General features: G+C 36.2%; 1 protein-coding gene across 4 annotated transcripts in view; it reads right to left on the bottom strand.

The window, feature by feature from the left end:
• LOC104839887 (E3 ubiquitin-protein ligase HERC2) overlaps nucleotides 1–23,728 on the bottom strand; it is a 114,479-nt gene that overhangs the window by 42,382 nt on the left and 48,369 nt on the right. For all 4 annotated transcript variants that reach the window (XM_010580468.1, XM_010580469.1, XM_010580472.1 and 1 more), the window contains 33 exons: nucleotides 23,320–23,534; nucleotides 22,281–22,413; nucleotides 22,044–22,171; nucleotides 21,727–21,922; nucleotides 21,052–21,188; nucleotides 20,359–20,532; nucleotides 20,143–20,279; nucleotides 19,903–20,054; nucleotides 19,290–19,481; nucleotides 18,243–18,430; nucleotides 17,542–17,734; nucleotides 16,749–16,931; nucleotides 15,998–16,182; nucleotides 14,008–14,155; nucleotides 13,718–13,914; nucleotides 13,246–13,476; nucleotides 12,375–12,510; nucleotides 11,670–11,813; nucleotides 10,749–10,891; nucleotides 10,272–10,539; nucleotides 9,966–10,108; nucleotides 8,441–8,539; nucleotides 8,177–8,345; nucleotides 7,939–8,064; nucleotides 7,058–7,166; nucleotides 6,762–6,901; nucleotides 4,901–5,091; nucleotides 2,980–3,085; nucleotides 2,721–2,812; nucleotides 1,969–2,144; nucleotides 1,386–1,497; nucleotides 343–424; nucleotides 100–243 (listed from right to left, as the gene is read on the bottom strand). In XM_010580468.1, the coding sequence (XP_010578770.1) occupies nucleotides 100–243; nucleotides 343–424; nucleotides 1,386–1,497; nucleotides 1,969–2,144; nucleotides 2,721–2,812; nucleotides 2,980–3,085; nucleotides 4,901–5,091; nucleotides 6,762–6,901; nucleotides 7,058–7,166; nucleotides 7,939–8,064; nucleotides 8,177–8,345; nucleotides 8,441–8,539; nucleotides 9,966–10,108; nucleotides 10,272–10,539; nucleotides 10,749–10,891; nucleotides 11,670–11,813; nucleotides 12,375–12,510; nucleotides 13,246–13,476; nucleotides 13,718–13,914; nucleotides 14,008–14,155; nucleotides 15,998–16,182; nucleotides 16,749–16,931; nucleotides 17,542–17,734; nucleotides 18,243–18,430; nucleotides 19,290–19,481; nucleotides 19,903–20,054; nucleotides 20,143–20,279; nucleotides 20,359–20,532; nucleotides 21,052–21,188; nucleotides 21,727–21,922; nucleotides 22,044–22,171; nucleotides 22,281–22,413; nucleotides 23,320–23,534 (5,169 nt within the window). The remainder of the gene's footprint in view (nucleotides 1–99; nucleotides 244–342; nucleotides 425–1,385; nucleotides 1,498–1,968; nucleotides 2,145–2,720; nucleotides 2,813–2,979; nucleotides 3,086–4,900; nucleotides 5,092–6,761; nucleotides 6,902–7,057; nucleotides 7,167–7,938; nucleotides 8,065–8,176; nucleotides 8,346–8,440; nucleotides 8,540–9,965; nucleotides 10,109–10,271; nucleotides 10,540–10,748; nucleotides 10,892–11,669; nucleotides 11,814–12,374; nucleotides 12,511–13,245; nucleotides 13,477–13,717; nucleotides 13,915–14,007; nucleotides 14,156–15,997; nucleotides 16,183–16,748; nucleotides 16,932–17,541; nucleotides 17,735–18,242; nucleotides 18,431–19,289; nucleotides 19,482–19,902; nucleotides 20,055–20,142; nucleotides 20,280–20,358; nucleotides 20,533–21,051; nucleotides 21,189–21,726; nucleotides 21,923–22,043; nucleotides 22,172–22,280; nucleotides 22,414–23,319; nucleotides 23,535–23,728) is intronic.

Below are 23,728 nucleotides of genomic sequence, written 5' to 3'. Positions count from 1 at the left end.
ATATGCTGAGACACCACAGCACCCAAGAAAATTGCAAAGCAACTATTTTCAGGCTTAATATGTTATGGTTATGTATATAAGAATAGCAGTAGTAAGTACCTGAGTGAACAGCCACCTTCTTTACCACATAGTTACTGAGAGCTGTAATCTGGCGGGGAATAGGCACAGTTCCGCTAGATATTCCTAAACCCAGCCTTCCATTTGTGGCTTCTCCACAGGCATATACTTTACCCTCTACAGTCACTAAAATGAAGAAAAAAAGTTTGAAACACCATTAATGTTTCACAGATGGAAATCTGTTTCTGCCCTTAAATAATTATATTTATTTAAAATATATATTACCTGCAAAAAGGCTTTTGGATCCTCCAGCTACTTGTACAACATTCAAGGCAGACAAGGTTTCAGAAAAGGAAGGGACCTTTATCTAGAGCAGACAGGAAAAAAAAAATCATTACAATACACTTTAAAGTTTTATACTTTAAAAAGAAGAGCTATTCTTAAGTGATAAACCAGTTAATCTAACAGGTGCCTTTTTTTTTTTTAAAATATATGAAACACCCTGTCTTATTCAGATACTTCACACATACCAGTTACTATACACCAGGCAAAAGACAGAAACCAAGAAAAAGCATTTAATACTGAAATCATGATAAATACAAAAACTGAGAAAAAATGAAACATTATATAAACAAAGACCTTCTTTTAGTAAAGTTTTCTTGAGAAAACCAAAGAACAAAGTAACAGTTAACTTTTTGTTTCTTGAAAGGCACTCTGTGGATACAATACTATACATTTTATTTACAGCATAAATTAAAGAAATGCTCTCAACATATTTTTCAGATTAATGATACCTTAAATTGATTAAACATTTGCCATGTACCTCCCATCTTGCACTGTATTAAAAATTATGTATAAATGGCTGCACACAGGCCTGAAATTCCTCTCAAATTACACCAAAAGATTAGAATTCAACTTATTTTTTTCAGATGACTACACCAGCTCCTGGTACAAGTAATACATTAAAAAGTTCACCAATATCTTCATTTCATGTACAGAACATCAAAATAAACAGAATATGTATAGAGTGCTACACATTTTTAGAACAATTAGCTCACTATCATCTAAAAAAAATGATTAAGTGGCTGCTAAAAATCAAACTGAATTTCAGAGTAACAACCAAAATGCAAATTTTCTCCAATTTTCCACTCAGCAGACATCTACATGTCCTAACAGTAAAAAGCCATTAAAACCTACTCTTTGTAACTTTTGATAATAAAGCGTAAAATTCTGATTAAATTTGAATTAATTTTGAGTTGTGTGAGACTTGTACGTTTTATTTTTAGCTGTTTCTGTTTTATACTGAAGTATGAAAACAAAAAACATACCTTGGAACCTTTTAGCCCTCCCAGCTGGTCTTTGTCATTCAGTCCCCAAACAAAAACTTTGGTTCTTATTGTAGCTGCCGATTCGAGCCCAGCTGCCTTCTTCCTAACAAGACTGAACATATTGTGGAAAAAAAGTCAGTTTAGCAACCTGCATGCTATAGCTTAGGCATCTTTTTACTGTATTTACTGATTTTACAGTTTGGAATACTTTCAGTACTCAAACTACACCACCACAGTTAATTGGTGGCTATAACAAATTAAAACAAACAAAAAAAAAAACCCCCAGAACATTTTGCTGAGCAGCGGTAAATATACACATGCCACATACCAAATATAAACACACCAAGTTTTTAGCTAGGTTTTCAACTCCAAGTATAACGCAGAAGCAGACGAGTTGTACAAAATGCTACCATCCTACCAGCATGATAACCTTAAAGAAGTTATTTATCAACAAATAACCTACTTATAATTCTGACAAAGATACTGATTTCTCTTTATTACAATTCAACCTAATTAAGTTGCTCCTCTTACAATAATCTTCTGAATTATAGGAATATGTAGACATGCCCTTACAGTTACCTACCTCCCGGTGTTAGCTTTATCGTCATCCTCTTCCTCATTATCAGAAGCAAGGAAAGGGACTGCAGCCAAATCTTCATCCTCTGCACGTATACGTCCCAGTATGCTGAGGCCATGTATTTTGCAATCAATTCCAGAGCTTCTGCACTGCTTGATTGCAATCTCAATATACCTGTGGTACTAAGAAGAAAAAAAACTGAATTGCTATCCTTTGGGTCCTACATAAACTTATAAAACAGAAGAAAGAATTAGAACTTTTGCTTGACTTTGTCACCTTAACAAAATGAACCTGTAACTTTAGATATTTTGCTTTTCAGCCCTACATAACTCATATTTTAAGATAAACATATGGCCTTGTTAATTTGAGAGTGATTTCACTTCCAATCTTCTAAAAATTCATTATGTATTCCTCCTTGCTGTTACTGAAAAAGATCAGAACTACTATCCAAAATAAGCTCTATCACCCACCAAAATTATCCCCAAAATTAAGTTTATTAGGCTGTCTTCTTGGTTCACAGGTATAGTGATTTACGTTAAAAAAACTAAAATATCTTTACTATTATGCCTATTATAGAGTTACACTGTGATTATGAAAAAAACTTGTCAGGATAATTGACTTCACTAAACTGCCAGAAATAGTGCTAATTTAGAGGAAAAGTAAAATACCATGCTTTAATAATCACAACAGTGCTTTTCATCTCTTGCAGCAAAACATTTTTCTGTTGCATACAAGAGTAATTCTCAAACTTCACTTACTTCTATACAATCACTGAGAAGAGGCACTGTGGTGTCTGTAGGATTTATATTGATTGTCTTTAGCTCTATAAGGTTATTTAAGGAATTCCCCCCTAGAAAACAAAACATGGAAGGAAAAACATTTTAAGATATGGTTTTTGTTTCATAAACAGGCACTATGCATGTTAAATAGATGACTATGTTAACTGAAACCAAATAAATACCTACTGTTGAATGTACAAAAAAAATAATTCAGACTTCGCAGAGAACATACACATACCTGAAACTACAACTAAAGAGGGCATGTAACTGCTGTCTGCAGGGTCCACTATCATCTTTAGTCTGTGAACAAGAACATCTGGAAAAATCTCCAAGCGAATCCAGTGCTAGGGGAAACACACAGAATTTCATTTTCAGACAGTACTTAGGACCACTGTATGGTTAACAAGAATAAACGTGTCCTGTTTTTGAAGAAAGCATGAAAAAAGTTTGTGAATGGTACACAACAACTGCAATGCATGGGAACTGGCCAAAGGAAAAGGACCTCGTGAACTTCTCCAACCTCCAAATACAAGAGAAACAGTTGCAGCAAATGATTTATTTCACCCAAGAGCAACACCACTGAGAAGACTGAGAAAGCATGATACCACTGGACGTCAAGAAATGGGACATGATGTAAATCTTTGGTTACAGTCTGTAGACAGCCCAAAGGAAGGGTACTCGGGAATACTCTCAGCATGGCCATCAACAGAGCATCAAAACACACTGGACAGAAGCCTAGCTGTAAATCCTGGTGCCTAGGCTGGCCGCAAAGCAATGCTGTGGGACAATAAATCTAGTAAACCATAAACTAAGGAACAATGCTTTTTATAAATTATCTGGACACAGGAGTTGAAGGTACATTAAGCAAGCTTGCCAATGACACTAAACTAGGAAAAGCTGTGAACTCCCTCAAGGGCAGAGGCCTTACAGACAGATCTGGATAGACTAAAGAGCTGGGAAGTCACCAACTATATGAAATTTAACAAGAGTAAGTGCCGGATTCTCCACCTGGAATGGCGTAATCCTGCTTATACATACAAACTGGGGGACAAGAGGCTGGAGAGCAGCCCTGTGGAAAGAGATCTGGGGGTTTGGATTGATGGCAAGTTCAATATAAGTCAACAGTGTGTGCTGGCAGCCAAAAGGGCCAACCGTGTCCTGGTGTGCATCAAGACAGCATAGCTAGCCAGTCGAGGGAGGCAATTATCCCACTCTATGCTGCACTGGTACAGCCACACCTTGAGTACCGCGTGCAGTTTTGGGTGCCTCAATAGAAGAAGGACATCAAACCATTAGAGGGTGTCCAGAGGAGGGCAACCAAGATGGTGAAAGGTCTTGAGGGCAGGACTTATGAGGTCACTTGGTTTGTTCAGCTTGGAGAACAGCTTGGAGGGGTGACCTCATTGCCATCTACAACATCCTCGAGAGGGGCAGCGGAGGGGGAGGTGATCTCCTCTTCTGTGACCAGTGATAGGACACAAGGAAATGGAATGAAGCTGGGTCAGGGGAAGTTCAGACTGGACATTAGGAAAAGGTTCTTTACTGAGAGGGTGGTAGGTCACTGGGAAAGGCTCCCCAGGGTAGAGGTCACAGCACCAAGCCTGTCAGAGCTCAAGGAGCATCTAGAAGATGCTCTTAGTTATACGGTTTAGTTTTAGGTAGTCCTGAGAGGAGCAGGGAGTTGGACTTGAGGATCCTTATGAGTCCCTCGCAACTTGAGATATTCAATGATTCTATGTAAGTGAAGGAGAGCTTGGAGGCAGTTTTAGCTGGTGAGAGCATAGGTGCTTTTTGTATTGCAACAAACTCACTTAAGTAAAATATAATCAATGTGATTATTAAGAACAACTGTCACCAGTTATTATACTGAAAAGACAACTGTAACCATAAAACCAACTACAGAATAGGTAATTACCCTGTATTTCAAAAATCACACAAGTTCCTTATAATTCACATGAAATAACCAGAAAGATGAACCACAGCTTTAAAAAAGTAGGCACATTTACTATGAAGAAACATAGTTTTGTATTTCAGATGTTTGTTTTTACTACTCTTCTATCTTACTCAAAGGTAACAAACAAATATATTTCACTAAGGTAAATACTTATCCTCTTAAGAAGAAAGTATGCCAGAATAAACCAGTTATGGCTTAAAGTTACCTTTCCTTGTGAGCCGGAAGACTGCCAACACTGCTCACTACCATCAATAAGACGTGAAGCCTGATTCACAGAGGATGAGACATTCAAATTCTTAACTATTCTTGACCAATCATCCAGTAACATTCCCCGCTGGCTACTATGCCGTCTCTTCAGCTGCCTTCCAGAACGCCCACAAAACACCGGAGACTGACCTGCATGGTTAAGTTAAACATTAAGCATGTACCTCTCAAAGAAAGTTGCTTACAGGTTTAATAAAAGCAATGTGAAAGGAAATATAACAAATCAAAGATTTCAGGTATGTAGTCTAAAAGTACCATACAGAAGCATGTCACATAGGTATGGCAATACTACTCACGCTTAAAGGGCAAAGCTCAAGATTTTTATTTTTTAAGGAGTTTCAAGCACTTTACCTGACTACAAGTTCTCATGCCTGTCATTTGGGACAGTCACACTTTCTATTTTTACACTTATGATTGATTTGTACCAAGAAACCAAGCATGATTTAATAAAAAATTAACATTTAAAAATTAAGGAAAATCACTCTCTTCAGGAATGTAAGACACTAAGTAATTCCTAAAACTGAACGATAAAACATTACAGGGGCATGCAATCTTTAAACTGACAGTATCCTTAAAAGACTAATATTCTTGACTAAATAGCCATTTGAAAGAGTCCTTCCTTTTGAAATACAGGTCAGATTTATGACCATACATACTTCAAAATACAGGCCCGCAGCACATTAATTTTGTACACCACCACAGATATGAAAAATAGGCAACCAACCCTCAACAAAAATCCCTTACAGAAAAATAGACATAGCTAAGTTACAACAGTCAAAAATTCTGAATCGCGTTCAAGAATAAGGTGGTAGTGAGTTGTTGATTTCCTCCCTGCAAAAACCCACTTCTGCTTCCCTTCACTAATCTTTGTAGCTTCTAGAAAGCCTGACTAAACTCCTCTACCTTATCCAGGGCAATGGGAAGGATTACAGATTCACAGCATACTAGCTGTACAACCATATTAACTGAATTATTAATGGAATGTCATTCTTGCCCTTTAGACAAACCATCATATACATGCAATGCAGGTTCATGATTTCTAGCAGGGAATCAGTTTTATTCATTTTCCAAACCAATTAGACTGGCTACTTGTAAATATGAAGAGGTTTACTCCAGAAGCCAGCATTACCTTGCAAATACTAGGGGTGAGATTGATTTTTAGACAAGTGGAGAGAAAAGAGACAAAAGCTAGTGTCAGGTAAGTTCTGCAAAATAATGCAAAACCCAAAAGTGTTGGAGTTAAAATGGCTGCACCCATTCTTGCCCTAGAAAGAAAAAATTCTGATTATGAGTCTTCCCCTTTCTTACCACACCTCTCTGGAGCCTCCACATCATGAAGGAAATGAGGAAACAGCCATCACACACTGATAGGTAAAATTGCTGAATAGCAACTGAGGCATAAGAAGGTATCTTAGGTATTTCAAGCTGCACCTGCTGTCATAAGGATTCCATTCACCTACATTTAGGTTGACAGCAAAAAGCAGGAGGATTAAAGGATTATAGGTTTTACTCTTGGTGTAGCTGAAAACACCATTCTGACATAAAGAGTTGCTGTCACGTAGCCGTATTTTTTAAACTTTTTTAACTCTATGAAGAAAGCTTAAGGGTTGATGTTTTGGTGTAGCCCACCATGTTCAATTTTAGCTGTGCTACAATCTGCTAAAAATGTTGTGTTGTCTAGAGGGTCAGTCTGAACACTAATTTCATTATGTTAAGGAGTTGAAATTTAAAACTGTTTTTTTTAAAAACAAATTCAATGCATTTTAAATTAATCTAAGAAACACTTAGATTCTGAAACTTACCTGGCTCATTTATTCTGCCAAAAGTATGTCGGGTGTTATGCTTCCTGGTTTTAAAACAGGTTTCACAAAAGTCAAAATCATCACAGTTTCTGCATTTGAATCTAGGCCCATTGATAGGAAACATCTGACAGCCATCACACCTGATTTCACAAAAGAACGAGTAAATATATTTCTAGCAGTTTTCATGGTACAAGTTAATTGTAACACAAGTCAAGATAGTATTTGTAACACAAATCAACACAGTAAGGCTAAAGGATAACCCATATACATTAAGAAAAATGTAAATCATCATTTACGTGACTCCAGGATGAATGCTGGGGACCAGTTCCATTTCCGACAACAAGCCAGTCCAATGAGACTGCTGAGGAAAGTCTACAATGACATCTTTTCCATTAGCACTAAAAGCTGTGACAGAAACACACAGAAAATACAATGCGTTGCAAATCTCTATAAAATGAAGCAGAAACCGCCCAGTGCAACATCAGAGTAGAAACATGTAATAAAAGTTACTTTCAAAAGTAATCTTTTATTTTACTGGAACTATGTATTAACCTTATCAGATAGCCTGGAAAGGGGCAGAGGGAAAGGGAGTTCTAAAGATTTTTTAAAGATACATATTATTCTATTTAAGTTCCTTGACTCTGATTTTTTTTCATGTATTTTTCTTTACACAGTTCCCAAAGGGAGACAGTACTTCTAAGCAAAAACATAGTATGACCAAAATCTGTACCTCTTCAAATAATCTATGTCTCACAGATTACTTCTGTAACATCCCTTACAGCTTGACACTAGTGCACCCCACTTTCTCCTCACTTCCACAGGAAGTCTTCAACTTAGATTTACTTCTTAAAGGAGAACCATTTGTGGTTCATCCAAAGTATAAATAACAACTACAACAGGAAGCTGCACAGATTCTTAAAGACCTTTACTGTATGTGAATGGAATGGCTCAAAAAGCAGATGAACACACTAACAAAATGGACTGCCATAGAGTACATCTCTGTGACAAATTTATAGACACCAAATGCATTCTATACTCTCTTATCATCATGCAATATTCCACAGAACAGTGTGATCTGTAAGTGTGTCTAGAAGATTCTCTCCTTAAACACTGCAGAAAGTCTGTGTGGTTTCCAGTTTTATTAATCTCCCCATGCCCCATTTTGAACATACGTTACCTTTGACAACTCCCACGCTTCGGTGAGTAACGGATCCCCATTTGTATTTGGGTGTGGCAACAGAGCTTTTCACACGCACTTTGTCACCTATCTTGATATGAGAGGCAGAACTCTGTGGTGGGAATCCTAGCAGTTGCAAGAATAAATGCATGATGAGTGCACTTTTCCCTTCCAAAAATAAAACTCCCTTAGTGTATCATTCAGTTTTTTATTAAAAAGCAGTTAGCAGTGATCTTACCTAAAAGCTCAACATGAATATATCTGACCCAGTAAGTACCACCCTTTTGTTGCCAATCACACTGTACGTTCAGGTCATGCAATCCATCTCGATCCAATTTAATAACTTTGCCTACATCTCCTTCACAAACTTCCTCATAGGTTCTGCAGCACCTAACCATCATCCCCACCTAGGGAAAAAGGACAACAGAATATCATAGCTATGCAAAGACTTTTGTACCAGCAGGAAAGTAATTTCAACATAGCTTTTGAACATCATGCTTACCTGAATATTCTCCCTCACATACACCGCATAGTCATCATTACTTAAGAAATCAGCTCGTTTCTTATAGGTCTGGCTCTCTGTTACAACAGCACCACTTGACTGGGAAAAAATCCAAAATAAACATGTAACAGTTACAAAATTTGTTTTCAATTCAGATAAATAAAATTGTTAGCAGAGACTGAAGATAACCCAACAAAACCAAACACACATAATATCCAAGCCGCATGCCAAAATGGGAAAAATCTTCAACAGGTCGACTTACTACAGGGCTGACATTTATGATCTACTTTAAACTAAAGTTTAGTTTCCAAAATGACTTGCCAAGGAACATAGCTGCAAATTTTCAAAATGTGTGAAACAAGCTGCAAATTGCTTTTATGAAATCTGCTTGCCAAAGAAAATTAGAACAAAGACAATTTGTGAGTAATCTACTTAGCCTTGCAGATACACATTCACATTTCACTTCTTAGGTTACTTGTTTGGAGAGGAAAAAAAACAAAGAACAAGTGGTGAATGGTAATCTCCTACCTAAAGTACACTATTATTGTTTTATTATGTACTACAATGGGATTTAAAGTATTCCCTTAGAAAAACAAGCTGACAAAAAAGACAAGATTGTAGTTAACAGAAATTATTCCTTTCAAGATGTGATTAACTTAAAAAGTTTTAAGAGAACTATTGCATTTCAGCTGTAATGAGAATTTTCAGAAAACTTTGCTCCGTTTTGAGCATTAATGTTTTTTCATTTGAGGTAACATATGGCACATTTTCTTACTGCAATACTGATAAAGGTATTGGAACTCAATGTCTAGTTAATTTCCTTCAAAATATAATGCATTTCTTTAAACTACAAAATCCCACATGTGCCAGAAAACTCAACAAAACTCCTTAAAAAAAAAAAAAAAAAAAAAAGGAGCCTATTTCATTTTATTCGCAAATCCTTACTGAAACAGTTCCTGAAAGTCAACAGAAGACTAATATAAATTCACATTAAATCCATCACACTCAATAGGCATTGTAAAGGTCATTTCATCACCAATAAGTGAAAATAGTTTTTATAAGGAAAAAGTTAAGTTACTTCATTGAGATCTTCTTGCCATTTATTTACCAACTCTTCAGTCATTCCTTGTAGCTAATATATGTTAGTTTTTTTAGACCAAAATAAGGGAGGCGGGGGGGGAAAAAAAAAACTTAAAAAGGAGTTCTTACAATTTTTATACTATAGGATTGACTATTTTAGATGAAACTGAGACCAACTATCAGGGATACTTATAGCTACCACTAGTGAAACATCTACCTGCATTTCACTCTTCCCCTGTACTACTCATACATAAATATTTATAGATTATTCTTGAGTTCTTTTACAACATGCCTTAGAAATGTATGGCAAACTTGGTCCCTGTTACAGTCTTGAAAGCTTGGGACAGCAGAATGTCCTTATACTCCAACCAAGTTCATAAAAGGAAAGGATTACAAAATTTGCACCCAGCTAGCATGACTTAGGTTTTAGTAAGTTAATACTTACGACAGGGCAAGCGGCTTCAGCTTCTTCCACCTCCTCTGCTATTTCCTCATCTGAATATTCATCAGAGATAGTATCAGCATCAGAGAGATCCGTAATTTGAACATCAGGGTGATCCAACAACCAGCCAACCAAGGCTTCCACTCCTAATACAGAAAACAAACTCAGTCTGTCTCTAAGGGATTCTCTGACATTCTTAAGATAGTATCCAAAAAGAGAAATAAGAATTGCTCCCTTCTAAGCAGCCTTTTAATATGCTTGCAACGTTCCTTCTCCTTCTAACATCATTAAATTAACTAAATGAAATACCTGGTAATCCAGAAGCACTTCCAGAGGTTCCAGACAGAGATTTTAGTGCAAATTCTATGTTTTTCCTAGGAAATCCCATTTCCATAAGTTGAACTACAATGGGGAGGGGTGGAATTGGAGATTGCTTGCGTTTCTTCACTTTTGTGGGTCGAATATGTTGCACTGTGATGGGTGTTGTAGCTTCACTAGAGCTGCAGTCTTCAAACACTGGAGTTGAAGGATGTGTAGACTCTACTGCCAGATACTGGCATACTGCCAAAGCAGCAGCCTAAATGAGAAAAAATAAATCAGTCCAAGTAAAACAAGCATATTTAGTATGGGGTTTTGTGTATGTGCCTGAAATTAAAGGTTATTCGCCAAAAAGGGTTCAGTGTCACTTTTTTTTTTTTTTTGACCTATACCTTAACAAGTTTCAATTGGAATGTGAAGTAGAAAAACTTAATTATTAGGTTACTTAGCAGAAAACACAGACTCTACCTCAAGCTCTTGTTTGTCAAATATTGCTTTCACAGGTGATGGTTGCGTAGCAGCTGTCAAAAGTTGCTGTAGAAGTATCATGGGAGGCTGAGGTCCTTCAGGAGACATATCTCCTATGTCAGGAGAGGCAACTGCTCCATCCTCTTGAAACAAAAACATTATTTTAACCAAAACCATGTAATATAAGTCAGTCAGGAGACTTACTCTGGAGAGTATTGGTTCATTGAACATATTATTATTTCTCCCATATTTCTTCTCCACAGGAATCATGCATGTAAGATTAAATCATGTGTGCCACAATCTCCATACAAAAAAGCAAATGAGACATTTGTACATAAACAATAGTTTTACTAAAATACACCTAGAACATGTCTAGCAGAAACTACTAAGTGACAGTGAATTTGCAGAAGTATCTTCTGAGTTCACCTTTTTCCAGTAAGATTATTATAAAGAGGTCCTTCCAGGATAAACCACTTTATATAGACAACCAACAATCTCATTGATCCCCAAAACCATGACGCATACTTTCTGGATTGAGTTGTTTCTCCCTCTAATACACCTCTTGGGAAGAGCTCCCTATAAGTATTCACTGCCCCTCCAAAAGAGTATACCTTTTTTGAACCAACTGGCTTACAATTCTGCAACTTTTATTTTGATATTGTATTCTTGTTGGCATAAACATTCATGTTTCCTGGATCTTTACTGTGGCTATCTCAGGAAAGTGTTCTCAGTCTACATTTAACTCCAACAAAAGGAAGTTCTCACATATAACTTATAAGGTTAAAGCATTCCTGAACTTTAATTTTAGTCTTTAGTGAGCAAACCTAATTTCTGCTCTCCAGCTGCCATTAGCAAGCGTTATAGTCACGAACTCTACCACCTAAACAAACAGCAGCACACTCAGGTTGCATTTCAGAATACCTGCAGGATTTAGTGCACACTCCTGAACAGCTGGCTGAGATAAGATCTGCCTTAGTGTATCCTGGTGAGAAAGCAGAGCTCGGCCTGCTTTCAGTATGTACAGCTTTAACTGCTGGCATCGCAGTAGATCCAAATCCACTTGACCTGTCAGAAATATCAAGCAGCTATTAGTGCTAGGAATCTCTTGTATTAGAGAAGAAAGGCTATCATTCATATAACCTCAGTGCAAAAATCAGTTTACATCTTAATTCACTGTGTGAAAGCCTGTGAAATACTGATGATGTGAGATAGTTTGAATAGCACCTGGATAAAAAGTCTGCATACATTCTATGACCCATGATATTAAGAACACCACCCTCCTACTTTTCACACCCTGGACAATCATACAGACATATAGCACAGTAAGTGCAGTTAAGATGTTATATGGATCCAATATTTTAAACCATTCAATACAAGAAGTCCAGCCCCAAACCTTTTTTACATTTTCTCACCAAAGTAAAAATGGTATTCCACTTACAGTGCAGAGCAATTCATCTCCTAGCTAAACTTGTCTCATAAGTGCCTATTATTCAATGCTAAGAAAAAAGGTAAGGTTCCAGAAGACCCTTTTTCTTATGTACGTTTGCTGTTACCAGTATTTTTCGCAGAGTATATCCATCTATTTAAAAACAAAACAAAACAAAAACCAAAACAAAACAACTGTACCTGAAAGACCCTGATTAGGAGACTTCATTCTTTGTTTTTCTACTTTACTTCCAGCCAGATTTACCAGCTGAGCCCAAATGGATAGCATCGGTTCAGTGAAAGGCAAGTTGTTCACATTAAAAGCCACAACTGGAAGCTAGACAGTGGGGGAAGAACCAGACAAAACAACAACAAAAAACCACAAAAACAACAACAAAAACAAAAAACCACAAAAAAACAGGTAAGCATTTTACAAAATTTTACAAAAACCATTCAAAAGCTTCAGTTAATAAGCATTGAAAAAGAGAAAAAGTAGCATTCATCTTATTGCTCTTGACCAGGAACAACTGGAAAGGATTTCTATTCCCTCCATAGCTCCTAAACCTGTATTTGTACCACACAATTGTAGGTCTACTTGGTGAAAAAGCAAGACAGAGTCAGAGTGAGAAAGAACTGCAGTCCCTGAAGTAGACCAGGCACTTTGACTGTGCTTTCACTAAAGCCATATTAACCAACTTGAGATTAAGGATTAAGATGCAAGTGAGAACACCCAAGACCTTTTACATTAGTTAGCAAATCAAGTTAAATACAAATAAATAAGTTCCTCTCATGTGAGAGCTATAAATCACATTGTCATGACTTGGGATTTTACCTCAAGCCAAAGGACTTCAGCTCAAATCCCTTCTCCTTTCACCTCCTCAACAAATGAGGACAAGGCTTTAAAGGCCCTATAGAGGTTCACATGAGTACTGTCTTAGATTTGCATTCAGAGCATTGTATGTGTTCAATGTCAATGTATTTACCCAATGAAGAACAAATATTTTCTTTGCACCATATCAGAGTCTTTAACCGTACCCTTCCCAGTATTAAAGCCTCAATAAAACAAACTTACTGGTTTTAGTTGATTCAGAGGGCACACCCTACATGTTCGCATGTCATAGAACTGTACAGTAATTTTCCCTTTTGGGGTGATGCGTGTCACTGTGCCTTCTCCAAATTCATCATGAACTACTTGTCCACCCAGTCTTAAGCGACTGTCTATGCCACCAATCACTGCTAACACTGCCATTAGGCCTCCCACTTCTGGATTCTCAGTGTCAGGAAAGTAGTCATCCAACAGAGCCTAACAAAGAACAATAAAATGAACTGTAGGGAGAAAACATATACTTCTATCTGCTTTAAAATACAAAGTTAATCACACATATTTCAATTTAAAAATTACAACACATAAATACATATATACATATAAAAATAGAAAAATGGTTTCAAAATTAAACTTAATATTGTTTATAAACATTTAATATTTATAATTTCAAAATAAATATTTCTATAAAAATGAGCTTATTTTAAAACGTGGAAACTACCCCTTCTGACTGTTTTCCTGCAAAGATGTGGGTGATGGAGGTTAGCTGAGAGTTGATGTACTTGTTTATGAGTCCATTCCACTGGCTGAGCGAATGGAGCGTCCTCAGCAGTGCCACTATCTCTTCTGCTAAAGTACTACTGTGAGTGGCAGTTAGAGATGCTTGGGGCCTGGCCTTTCTCCTTCTCAGAGTAGATTCTGGAAAGACAAAGCAATTGCACAACAGTTATCAATTTAATGCACACATTTTCTATACATAAAAATAAGCCACTGAGGGGGAAACTCCTCTACCTCTGAGTAGTGGGATATCTGAAGAACAAGTACTAAGCAGGCTGCCTAAAAATCCAAACAGTTTTTCCACAAGAAATTTCATGTCTCTTGACCTTTCATTTTTATCCCAGGATGGAAGTACTGCTTTCAATAAATGTACAGCAAGGATCTAAAAACAGAACAAAGTTAGTGTTATTCCATTCTATGTCAACAAATATTAAAGAAATACTCAAACATATTAAGTACAGAAGAAAGACTTATTTTAAGTTAGCCTGTCTTTGTAGTTCTTTCTATAATGCTGATTTCTTTTCAGCTGTGGAAATTACAAAGCTACTGATCTTCTGCTCAGTTTGCTAAGGAATATTTTAAAAGAAGTTCTGCCAGTTCAAAGTCAGTAATAATTTTATTGGCATATTATATTAGTGAATCCAACCCCTTCAATACTCAGGACTTGAGACAAACACACACTGAGAAACAATGTAAATGACTAAAACACACAGGAAAAATAAGAATACAGAATGGGAAGGTTTATTCTTATTCCAGACTCAGAATTTGGTACTAAGATGTATTTCAGAATGAAAGTTCCCAAGTATTCTGCAATGAAGGTATGATAATTAAGAATGATGAGATACAAAGCTGAATGATACAAGGCGGCAAAAAGCAAATCACGGCGACACCCAAAAGTAGTTACTGTGGAACTAGGGCCTCCGACACAGTACAGAAGGAACAGGCTGGCATCTCTAAATCTAGACACTCAGTGCAGGACTGACGAGGAACATGGGAAGGTGCAGCACTGCAGCAGCAAAGAGCAGATAGGGTTGCACATTCTAAACAGGAGTATTTCAGGTTTTGAGCTTCCTCATCTTCTACCCAGAAGACCAATACAAGTGACCAATAACAATGAAGAGAGATCTCTTCTTGTGAGCCTCTTGTCAATAACACGTCTTTCTAAAACTTCACAAGGTTTCTTCTTTTTCGTGTTATTAAGTTATGTGCTGGTACATGAGGAATGCTCATTTCTCCCAAGTATTCCCTGAATAGCACAGATTACTCTAATGCACTAAGTCCTGGATAATGACAGAAGTCTCATCATATTAATAATACTGGCAAGAAGTTGCTGGAAGATCACACAAAAATGCACAGGCCTTTATGATACAAGGCTTTAGTTAAAAAATGCTGATGCCTTATCAAGGAAAAGATTAAGAAGAGCTTTTGATCCCCTAGCCTCAAAACCTGGAAGAGTTATTCCATAATAAGGTTGCTTTTCAATTTCATGAAAAAGGCACTACAAGATGCTGAGGGGAGAAAAAAAAAAGAGAAGAGGGGAAAAAAAAAAAAAAGAGAAGAGGGGAGGAAAAAAAGAGAAGAGGGGAGAAAAAAAAGAGAAGAGGGGAGAAAAAAAAGAGAAGAGGGGAGAAAAAAAGAGAAGAAAAAAGAAAGAAAATAGAAAAAAACTAAGAAAATAGAAAAAAATGAAGAAAAAAAAGAAGAAAAAAGAAAAAGGGGAAAGGGGACAAGGGAAATACAATACCAAAATAAGATGCAAAGATGCAGCTTCTTAAGAGAGACTGTAATTAAAACATTAATAACAGTTCACTATGGAAGGAGGGACAGTAGATAATACACAACTCGATAACTTTAAAATGAAAATGCACATTTTTCTTATCCATATTTTTGTTATTCTTTATTGAACTTCTAGGAAACACTATATGGGATTTTGTGGAATACATTTTTGGAACACTGTTTTGGCCTCTCACCTGTACAAAACTTTCAGGCTTTCAATAGAACAAGGGAGTGTGCAGTGCCCTGAAGGCTCAAAAACTTATATATTTAAAACAATGAATCCTAAATATAAGACGACATGTTATCTTTTTTCCAATTAATTAAAAACTGATTTAAGGACATTTCCCATCTGTTTTGTAAAACACACTTTTTTTTCTTTTTTGTTAAAGACAACTAAAGTCTACTAAATTCATTGCCTATCAAAATAATTTGGAAATACACACGTTACCTGTCTCTGTAGTGAAGCAGCAGTGAAAGATTCATGCCCCTCAACAATTTTCATTAGCAAAGTTATCCACTGAGATGTACTAAGAGTGCTGCACATCTGAGGCATAAGTGCTATACTTCGAATGAATCCCAACGTGCACCAACTCCTATGCTGTTCTTTATAAACTAATTTATTTGGCAAGGAAGCTAAAAACAAAAAGATATATACATATAACAGTTGACTTTTCCACCAGCTATGTAATTCTCTATCTACTACATGGGGCTTTTTCGGACAAATCTTAACACTGAGCTACTCCACTGTCTTTACATGAACTATTAACTTCAGTTTAGAGCCTGTAAATTATTTCATTAAATATGCCTTTAAAACAGTTCTCATCCTTATACTGTTTCCTCATTTCAAAGCAGTTAACAGCATTACTTCTGAAATTACAAAGCAGCTATGGAAATGAATATGACATACCGAGTCATACTGCTGTCCCCAAACAGAAGACGACTGCAAAGAAATGCATTGTCTAAGCCAACTATACACATCCCATGCATTTCTCCCACTTTTACTGCTTGTGTTCTAAGAATGCTCAAGATCACTTAACGTTGCCTTTGCTAACAATTAAGATTTTAAAAGCTCTGAAAATGCATTTTCTAGCCTTTGGCCTTAAAGGATTAAAAACCAGTAACAAAGGATTTACAAAGTTACAAGACAAAGCACAGAACAGAAGCACATAGCTGAATCAGACTGTTTCTATATGATATACCTGATTTATCTATCGTTCCACTCTCCACAAGCATACGGAGTAGACCACACAAAGTCCTAGTAGCATCGCTTTGCATGACTTCAGCATGGACACCAGCAGAGAGACACAGTGTCTGCAACAGGTTCACAGTACTTGTCAGCATCATGGAAGTAGGATGGAGATTCCTTTCAACTTGTTCTCCTTCTGAAGAGAGACACAAAAGGCAAAGGAATACATTACTATTGAGTTAATCTATTTCACAAAGAGCTCTGAAACAAACACTATGTGAGAAATTTGTTGTAAATATTTTCTCTAAGATTATTTGACATGAAGAAGATTCCTTATGTCCAACTGCAAAAGCAAAATACAAACCAGGTATTTTTTGCAGATTTTTTTCAAGTTATTCTCTATCAGTACACAACTTAAAAGAAATGCCAAATGGAGTGCCAAGAATAGGGAAGGAGTGTGACCAGATGTATAATTAGGCCATATAAAAAAACCACACTTTAGAATGAAATTAACATATGTTAAAATGTATACCTCCTGGTATCTCTAACAAACTCTTTCAGTTGGATCATACCGTTTTCTTTGGCCCATGAATATGTAACAAACGTGATACCATCCTTTCTATCCTCCTTTCTCACAGTAAAGCCATCTTAAAGATTCTGGACAGAAATGTACACCTATTAAATTAATCTTCTTTGATGAAGTGTTTTCTCCTGTGAAAGAAGCTTTTTCAAATTACAAGATATAAATTTTGGAATTCAACTAAAACCCTGCCTCCACTTTTATAAAAAAAAAATTGCTTTTTTACCAGAATCATCCTCAGTGTCTGAATCCTCTGTTGTGGGCTGTGTTGCCGGCGGTGGTTCAGCTAATTTGAGATCGTATTTTCCCTCCTTCCCCATTCTGTAAGAATTTGTACTTCCAGTGTCCCATTGCACTCTAATCCAGCCATCTTCTCCCAATTCTCCAATCACACGTCCCAAACCTGGAGCAGGTCCATCCTGACAGAAGACAGAGGCTCAAGTTACACAATCAACAACATTAATTTGTATCCAAATTTCATAAAATAATAATGCAATTGCTCTTTTTTGCTGCTAACCTAATGGTTAGGTAGTAAACATTCAATTATGTTTCAAAATCCAGCATAAATTTGGAAAGCATTTCGCAATCTTCAAGAAAAATCACCCTAGTAAACTGCAACACTCCTGTTTAGATCCATTTTACTACGTACTACAGAAGTACCATACACACCTAATTGGAAGTCTACAGTATTGTAGGAAATTAGATCACTTATTTCCTGTTAGACTGTGAATCACAACAGCCTCACTAAAAAAGAATTTCCATCTCCAAAAATGAAGTTAAACAAATAATTAACATATTTTATGTTAATTCTCCAAGTCTTTGAAATGTGAAATAACATTTAAAGTTTGAACATAAAATTCACAGACAGTCCACTGAATAGAGACTTTAGATTTTAACACACCCAAACCTGTATGAAAGAATTTGTACCTGATCACCCCATTTCCAGTCTACCCCTCTCACCACTCTGGTACCAATCTTCATCATGGCTGCCAGCTCTGGTCCAGAAACAGGGAGCTGAACAGGTGTACTTTCCTTTCTTGACTCTTCTAAGACTGTGGCAGAAGCTCCATGAGAAGAAGCAATCATATCTTCTTCAGTGTTGTCAGAACTAGGTCCTAAAGAGGAAAAAAAAAAAAATTTAAAACCAGCTACGAGTTTTTATATGTACCTTTGTCACACTTAAACTTTAAGGCACATGAGGTTTGCAATATAAAAGCAATAACAAATAGGAAAGCTGACTTAACAGGTTATACAGTCAAATAAGCCTTTAGGAAACTAGGATATCATGGTTTTGAATGCACAGGACTTTAAATACTTAATTTTGAACAAAAATAAGTGACAAATAATAGAGACACTACAGCGATGAGTCCAGTGGCAAAATGGTTCTACTAACAGAATTTTTTTGGAAAAATTTCTTATGAGTACTCCAGTTAAATTCAAGTTACAAAAATAAATATTTGCTATTATCTAAGAAAACCAAGAAAGAAAAAGCAGGAGAACTTGAATCATAGCAAAAACCACCACAGAACTACTTATAACAGGAAAAAAAAAAAAAGGAAGCTTCCAGCTTAAATATTCAGACTGGGAACAGTTGTAATAGGTAGAACAAATGAAACTGAACGAGTACGGAATAGGCAGTTTCTAATGTTTTCATTTTAAATTTTCCATTTTTAATTTATTTTTAATGTTTCCACCAGAATTACACTACCACTCCTAAATTCTAACAAAGGATGGCCAAAGCAAAGGCTTCAGAAAAAAATCATGACTGAATAAAGGCTATAGTCAAACCAACTTCCTTCTCAATCATGCTTACAAATGTGGTTTCTGTATCAGGGGTAAAGGGAAATAGCATTAAGTACTAGCTTTAAGCAGCAAAGTCATTCTGTAGTTTGGGTACACCAACAGATAAAAAAAATACAGGAGATTTATAAAACATGTGCTTTCTTCCAAACAAGAAACAAGAAGATCTCATACCTATCAGCCGCAGTGTTGTTTGCGTCAGTGCTAGCATGCCAGAATTAAGGAGGAGACTCAAAGTATTAGCACCGTGCTGCAGCGTCAACATGTTCAGCATGACCAGCAGAAAACGTGCTTGTGGAATAGTTCCAAGACTTGGTCCTGCTGGATTTTCATTAGTAATTGTTTGTAGAGGAACAGGCTGAACACCTAATTCAAAAGTAATGTAAATAACGAAGTCAGCTGATATTTAGGAGCTACAATAAAATAAGTTATAGATTCGTTTAACTGACAGTTTACAATATTTTTTATTCCCTGCTTGGCTTTAAGAACTTACAAGCTGAAGTTCCAAGAAACTTTTTGTAATTTAGATTTTAACAGTAAAATGTTAATAATGAATTATCAATCAGCTGTTGCCGGGAAACCAGTAACACTCTCTTAAACACTGAAAGTGAGTTACGGGGGGTCAGGGTGGAATGACACATGGACAGACAGGAAGTCAAAGTAATTCCCAGCACAAACCAAGGGAACTGATTTTAGGATCCCAAATTATTGGGAACTTTAAAAAAATGCAACAATATTCATTTAAAACAGTTTTCTCCCCAGCCAACAGCAACAAAATGAGATTCACCTAGTTCTTTAAATTTTGCACTAGCATCTAGCAAGATGTTCCGGACATTCTGAATAGCCCACGCATACAACTTTCCAAAAGTTACTTCTAGCAGCATTCTGTTAAATGGTGGGATCAGATCAACATCCTTCAAGCAGTCGGTAAGAGGTTCCCTTCATAGAAAAACAACAACAAAAATAAGTAATTTTTTTCTTACTGAAGAATTGTGAAAGCAAAAGCAAAAGCAACAAAAAGTTTTACCCTATATTGGCTCCTTCTGGAATAAGCCTCTGCCATCCACAGAACATGGCATACTGCACAGATGGAAGCAAAAAATTTTTTGCTGCCAATTTCAGAATAGTATCTATTCCCTCCAGACGAACTTCTGCTCTTTCCAACTGCAAAAGAGAGAAAAGAAAAGATTGTCATACTTATGTAAACTGCTAATACATGCGAGCCCTTTTTCATCCATTTTACCTGTTTTAATAAACATTTTCTCATTTTTTCTACATCCACTGGCTCTTCTTTAAGTGCAAATTCAACAATGGTATTAAGGAGGGCAGACTGTGGATACAAGCCTTGGACATTCTGCTTCAGCCATTTGTATTTGTGGACACCTGTAACTGTACTCAAGAGTGGTTGCCACTTATCCTGCAGAACAGGAAGGTAGCAAATTAAAACATTTTAAACAATTTAATTTTAAATTACTGAAAATAAAAGTTATTTCATGTACAACCATGTCCAAATTTAAAATACCAAGAGGGGAAAAAAGGAAACTTTTTCAAAGCCAGGAAACAGCTTAGTATTATTTGTAACTCATTGTCTTGTTTACAATTGCTACATAAAATTTCAAATGTATTAATATTCAAAAAAAGAGGAAGTAACCCATCACAACTTTTTTTTTTTAATGAAGGTTTATCTGAACACTTCTAAGATTATCAATAATCTAAAACTTAGAGAAGGTATCTTTACATATTCTAAATATACAGTGCACAAGCTTATTTTTAAGAATTATTCCAGGTTTCACTACAACAATGCACGATACTTAATTATATATCCCAAACAACATTATCAGAATATTAAATGTCAAGTTAAAGAATCACACTTTAAGCTCATATTTTTTCCTCGTTATTTTTATTCACAAGGTTGATTCAAAATCTGATATCCTACCTTGGGTGATTTGATTGGTATGGGCCTTTTATCTATAGGTACAGGACTGTGAGGTACCACACAGGATTCTTCTAAATCACTCTCTTCATTTCCAATTTTGGATTCTTCCACATCAGCAGATTCAGATTTTTTTGGCACTAGAAATAAAAATTATTCTTTCATGTAATCTGGTAACATTACAGTGTCACATTTTTAGGTTTGCCTGATAACCTAAGCGTACAGAATGCTTAAGATCTGCCTGTAATAAAATGGAAATGTACTCTTGGTGAACTCTATGGCCAACTATTATCAAATTAGCTCTGGTAATATCTGCAATATGTTTTTATCTTTAAACCAACTTCAAAAGCACTTTCGTATTTGTTCACCACTAATTTATTCCCAGTTAAACAGTTCTTTGACTACACTGCTTTAATAAAACAGGATTTTTAATAAGATGCCACTTCTAGTTAAACTTTACTAAAACCAATTCAGAGGGACTGACACTGATGAATCATTTCTAATATGCTGGAACACAAAGAAGCATGCCTCACCTAAACCTGACACTCGTCTGCCTGTTCTTGCTGTAGGAACTGACATGTAATCTCTGATTTAGAAAACTTCATGAAAATGCAACAGAAAGCAAACAAGATTGATTTTCATTGTTTCAAAGAAAATACAACATCAATGTTGCCTTACCTCTTTTTTTCCTTTTTTCTCTAATTATTTTCTGAGCCACCCTCCGCCATCGGGGCAAGGAACTCAGAAGTTTAAATTTAGACATTATAGAGAGATCATTGCAAACTGCAGGACGTAGTTCATTGAATAAGAATCTCAAACGCTCAATGACAGGAGCACAAACTTCCTTGTAAGAACGTCCTTGTTCTTGATGGGTCTAGAAAGGTATTGAAAGATTAGGTTACTGTTTAATATACAATAAAATGAACAATATATAACTTTTTAATAAAACACTGCAAATGAAAAATAATCTAAACTTCAGCAGGTAAAAGGCTTACCTTAATCAGTGAGCATTTTGCTTGGTAGACAACACGACACACATCCACTACAGATTTTGGTAAGGTTTTGTGCTTTACCTGGTCAACTCCAAGGGTACCAGGATGAACAAGAGACAGTGCTACGTGACCTTAATGGGAAAAGACAATCTCTGAGTATGCATTTCCAAAATCATCCATAGCAGAGTTTAAACTGGTCCAAAATGTATTCTGGGACAGCTATACCACAAGCCTACCTACCCAAATCTTCATGCTTCAGAAGACAACATAATAACAAACGTCCTACTTCTTCCACAGGATGCTCAGGAGGGAATGTGATTGGTGTTGTTAAGTGACACTGTTTACAGTATCTCTCTATTTGACACAAGAAGTCCTACAAAAACACACAACAGCCTCTATTTAACTTTGGTTTTAAGTAAAATGAAAGGACCCAAAGTACAGCAGCCAGCATTTAAACAACACTGAATAACCTCCACAATCTGAACTCAAATTCAAAAGTGAGATACAACACACAGTATGCACTACTTAAAACCCAGCAACTACAACCCAATACTACAAAGAATACCCTATATCATTCTTCTTGTATGAGGAGAAACATGTCTCAAGGAACAAAGCTACTACTGCTTTTATCTCTTCCTGAGGTAGCCAGGTCACATAACACAATTTTTAACTGTCTTCTCCTGACTCATCATTACTGCTATCCTATCCTCCCAAGGACTTATTTGGGTTTTTTTGATAAAGGAGCTGAACTCAAAGGGTTAGAAAATCTGAAGGTATTACACAATACAGTGATCAATGTAAATCTTAGGGGTTTTCATAATACCCATGACTCCAACTAGGTGAAACCTAAAGTCCATTTGTGCCTTGGGGTTCAAGACAAAGGCATACATGCACCTGACACACAAAATACATTTGCACTTTGACAAAGAAAACTCCATCTTAGTTCAACTGGAGGTGAGCAGGGTTTGTCAATACTACTAAAACTTGACATGGAAAGTAACACATTATTAATTTTTTTGTTAAGAATACATTTAAATTTTTTAGTTCTCCCACTCAAAAATTCAAAAGAAAAAACTGTTATATTATGATATTAAGTGAAATACACAAATTTTATCCATTAGTAGTACTTAACCACTCCTTTCACAAAAAGTAATTCTGAAATAACTTTTTTGATTATTTTGCTATGATTTTTGGAGAATTTTCACCAACAAAACTGTTTCAGGCCACCACTGTCACCCTTCAGCAACATTTTTTGTGAACAGAACTACGGATGGCTTACCTTCACAGTGTGATCCTGAATATTATTATCTGCAATAGCTTGGAGAAAAGGTTGTGAATGGTCACTCAAAGTTAATCGATGGGTATAGAGTTTTGATTTATTTGGGGTAGCGTTACCAGGTGAACTGCAATGGTCTTCATCTTTTTCCTCATTGTAACTGTAATGAATCTGACTAGTTTGCAAGCCTCCAGAAAAGATAGATGATTTCAACCATTCTAAGAGAAAGAACACACAAATATATATTCTGATGAAAGAGTATGCTGTCAAGACTCAACAATTCCATCAAATAAAATGCATACACAGCTTCAAACAAGATTTGGCAGCTCTTCTATTTGCTGAAACTTTTTAGCAGAAAAAAAAAGGGGTTCTGCAACTAGGAAACAATTAACTAACAGGGCAGCCATCACCT

The sequence above is a fragment of the Haliaeetus leucocephalus genome, unplaced genomic scaffold (genome assembly GCF_000737465.1).
Source record: "Haliaeetus leucocephalus isolate CR32 unplaced genomic scaffold, Haliaeetus_leucocephalus-4.0 Scaffold712, whole genome shotgun sequence".
NCBI lineage: Eukaryota > Metazoa > Chordata > Aves > Accipitriformes > Accipitridae > Haliaeetus > Haliaeetus leucocephalus.
Note: the sequence above shows the minus strand (reverse complement) of the source record. Positions and strands in the feature narration are given on the sequence as shown.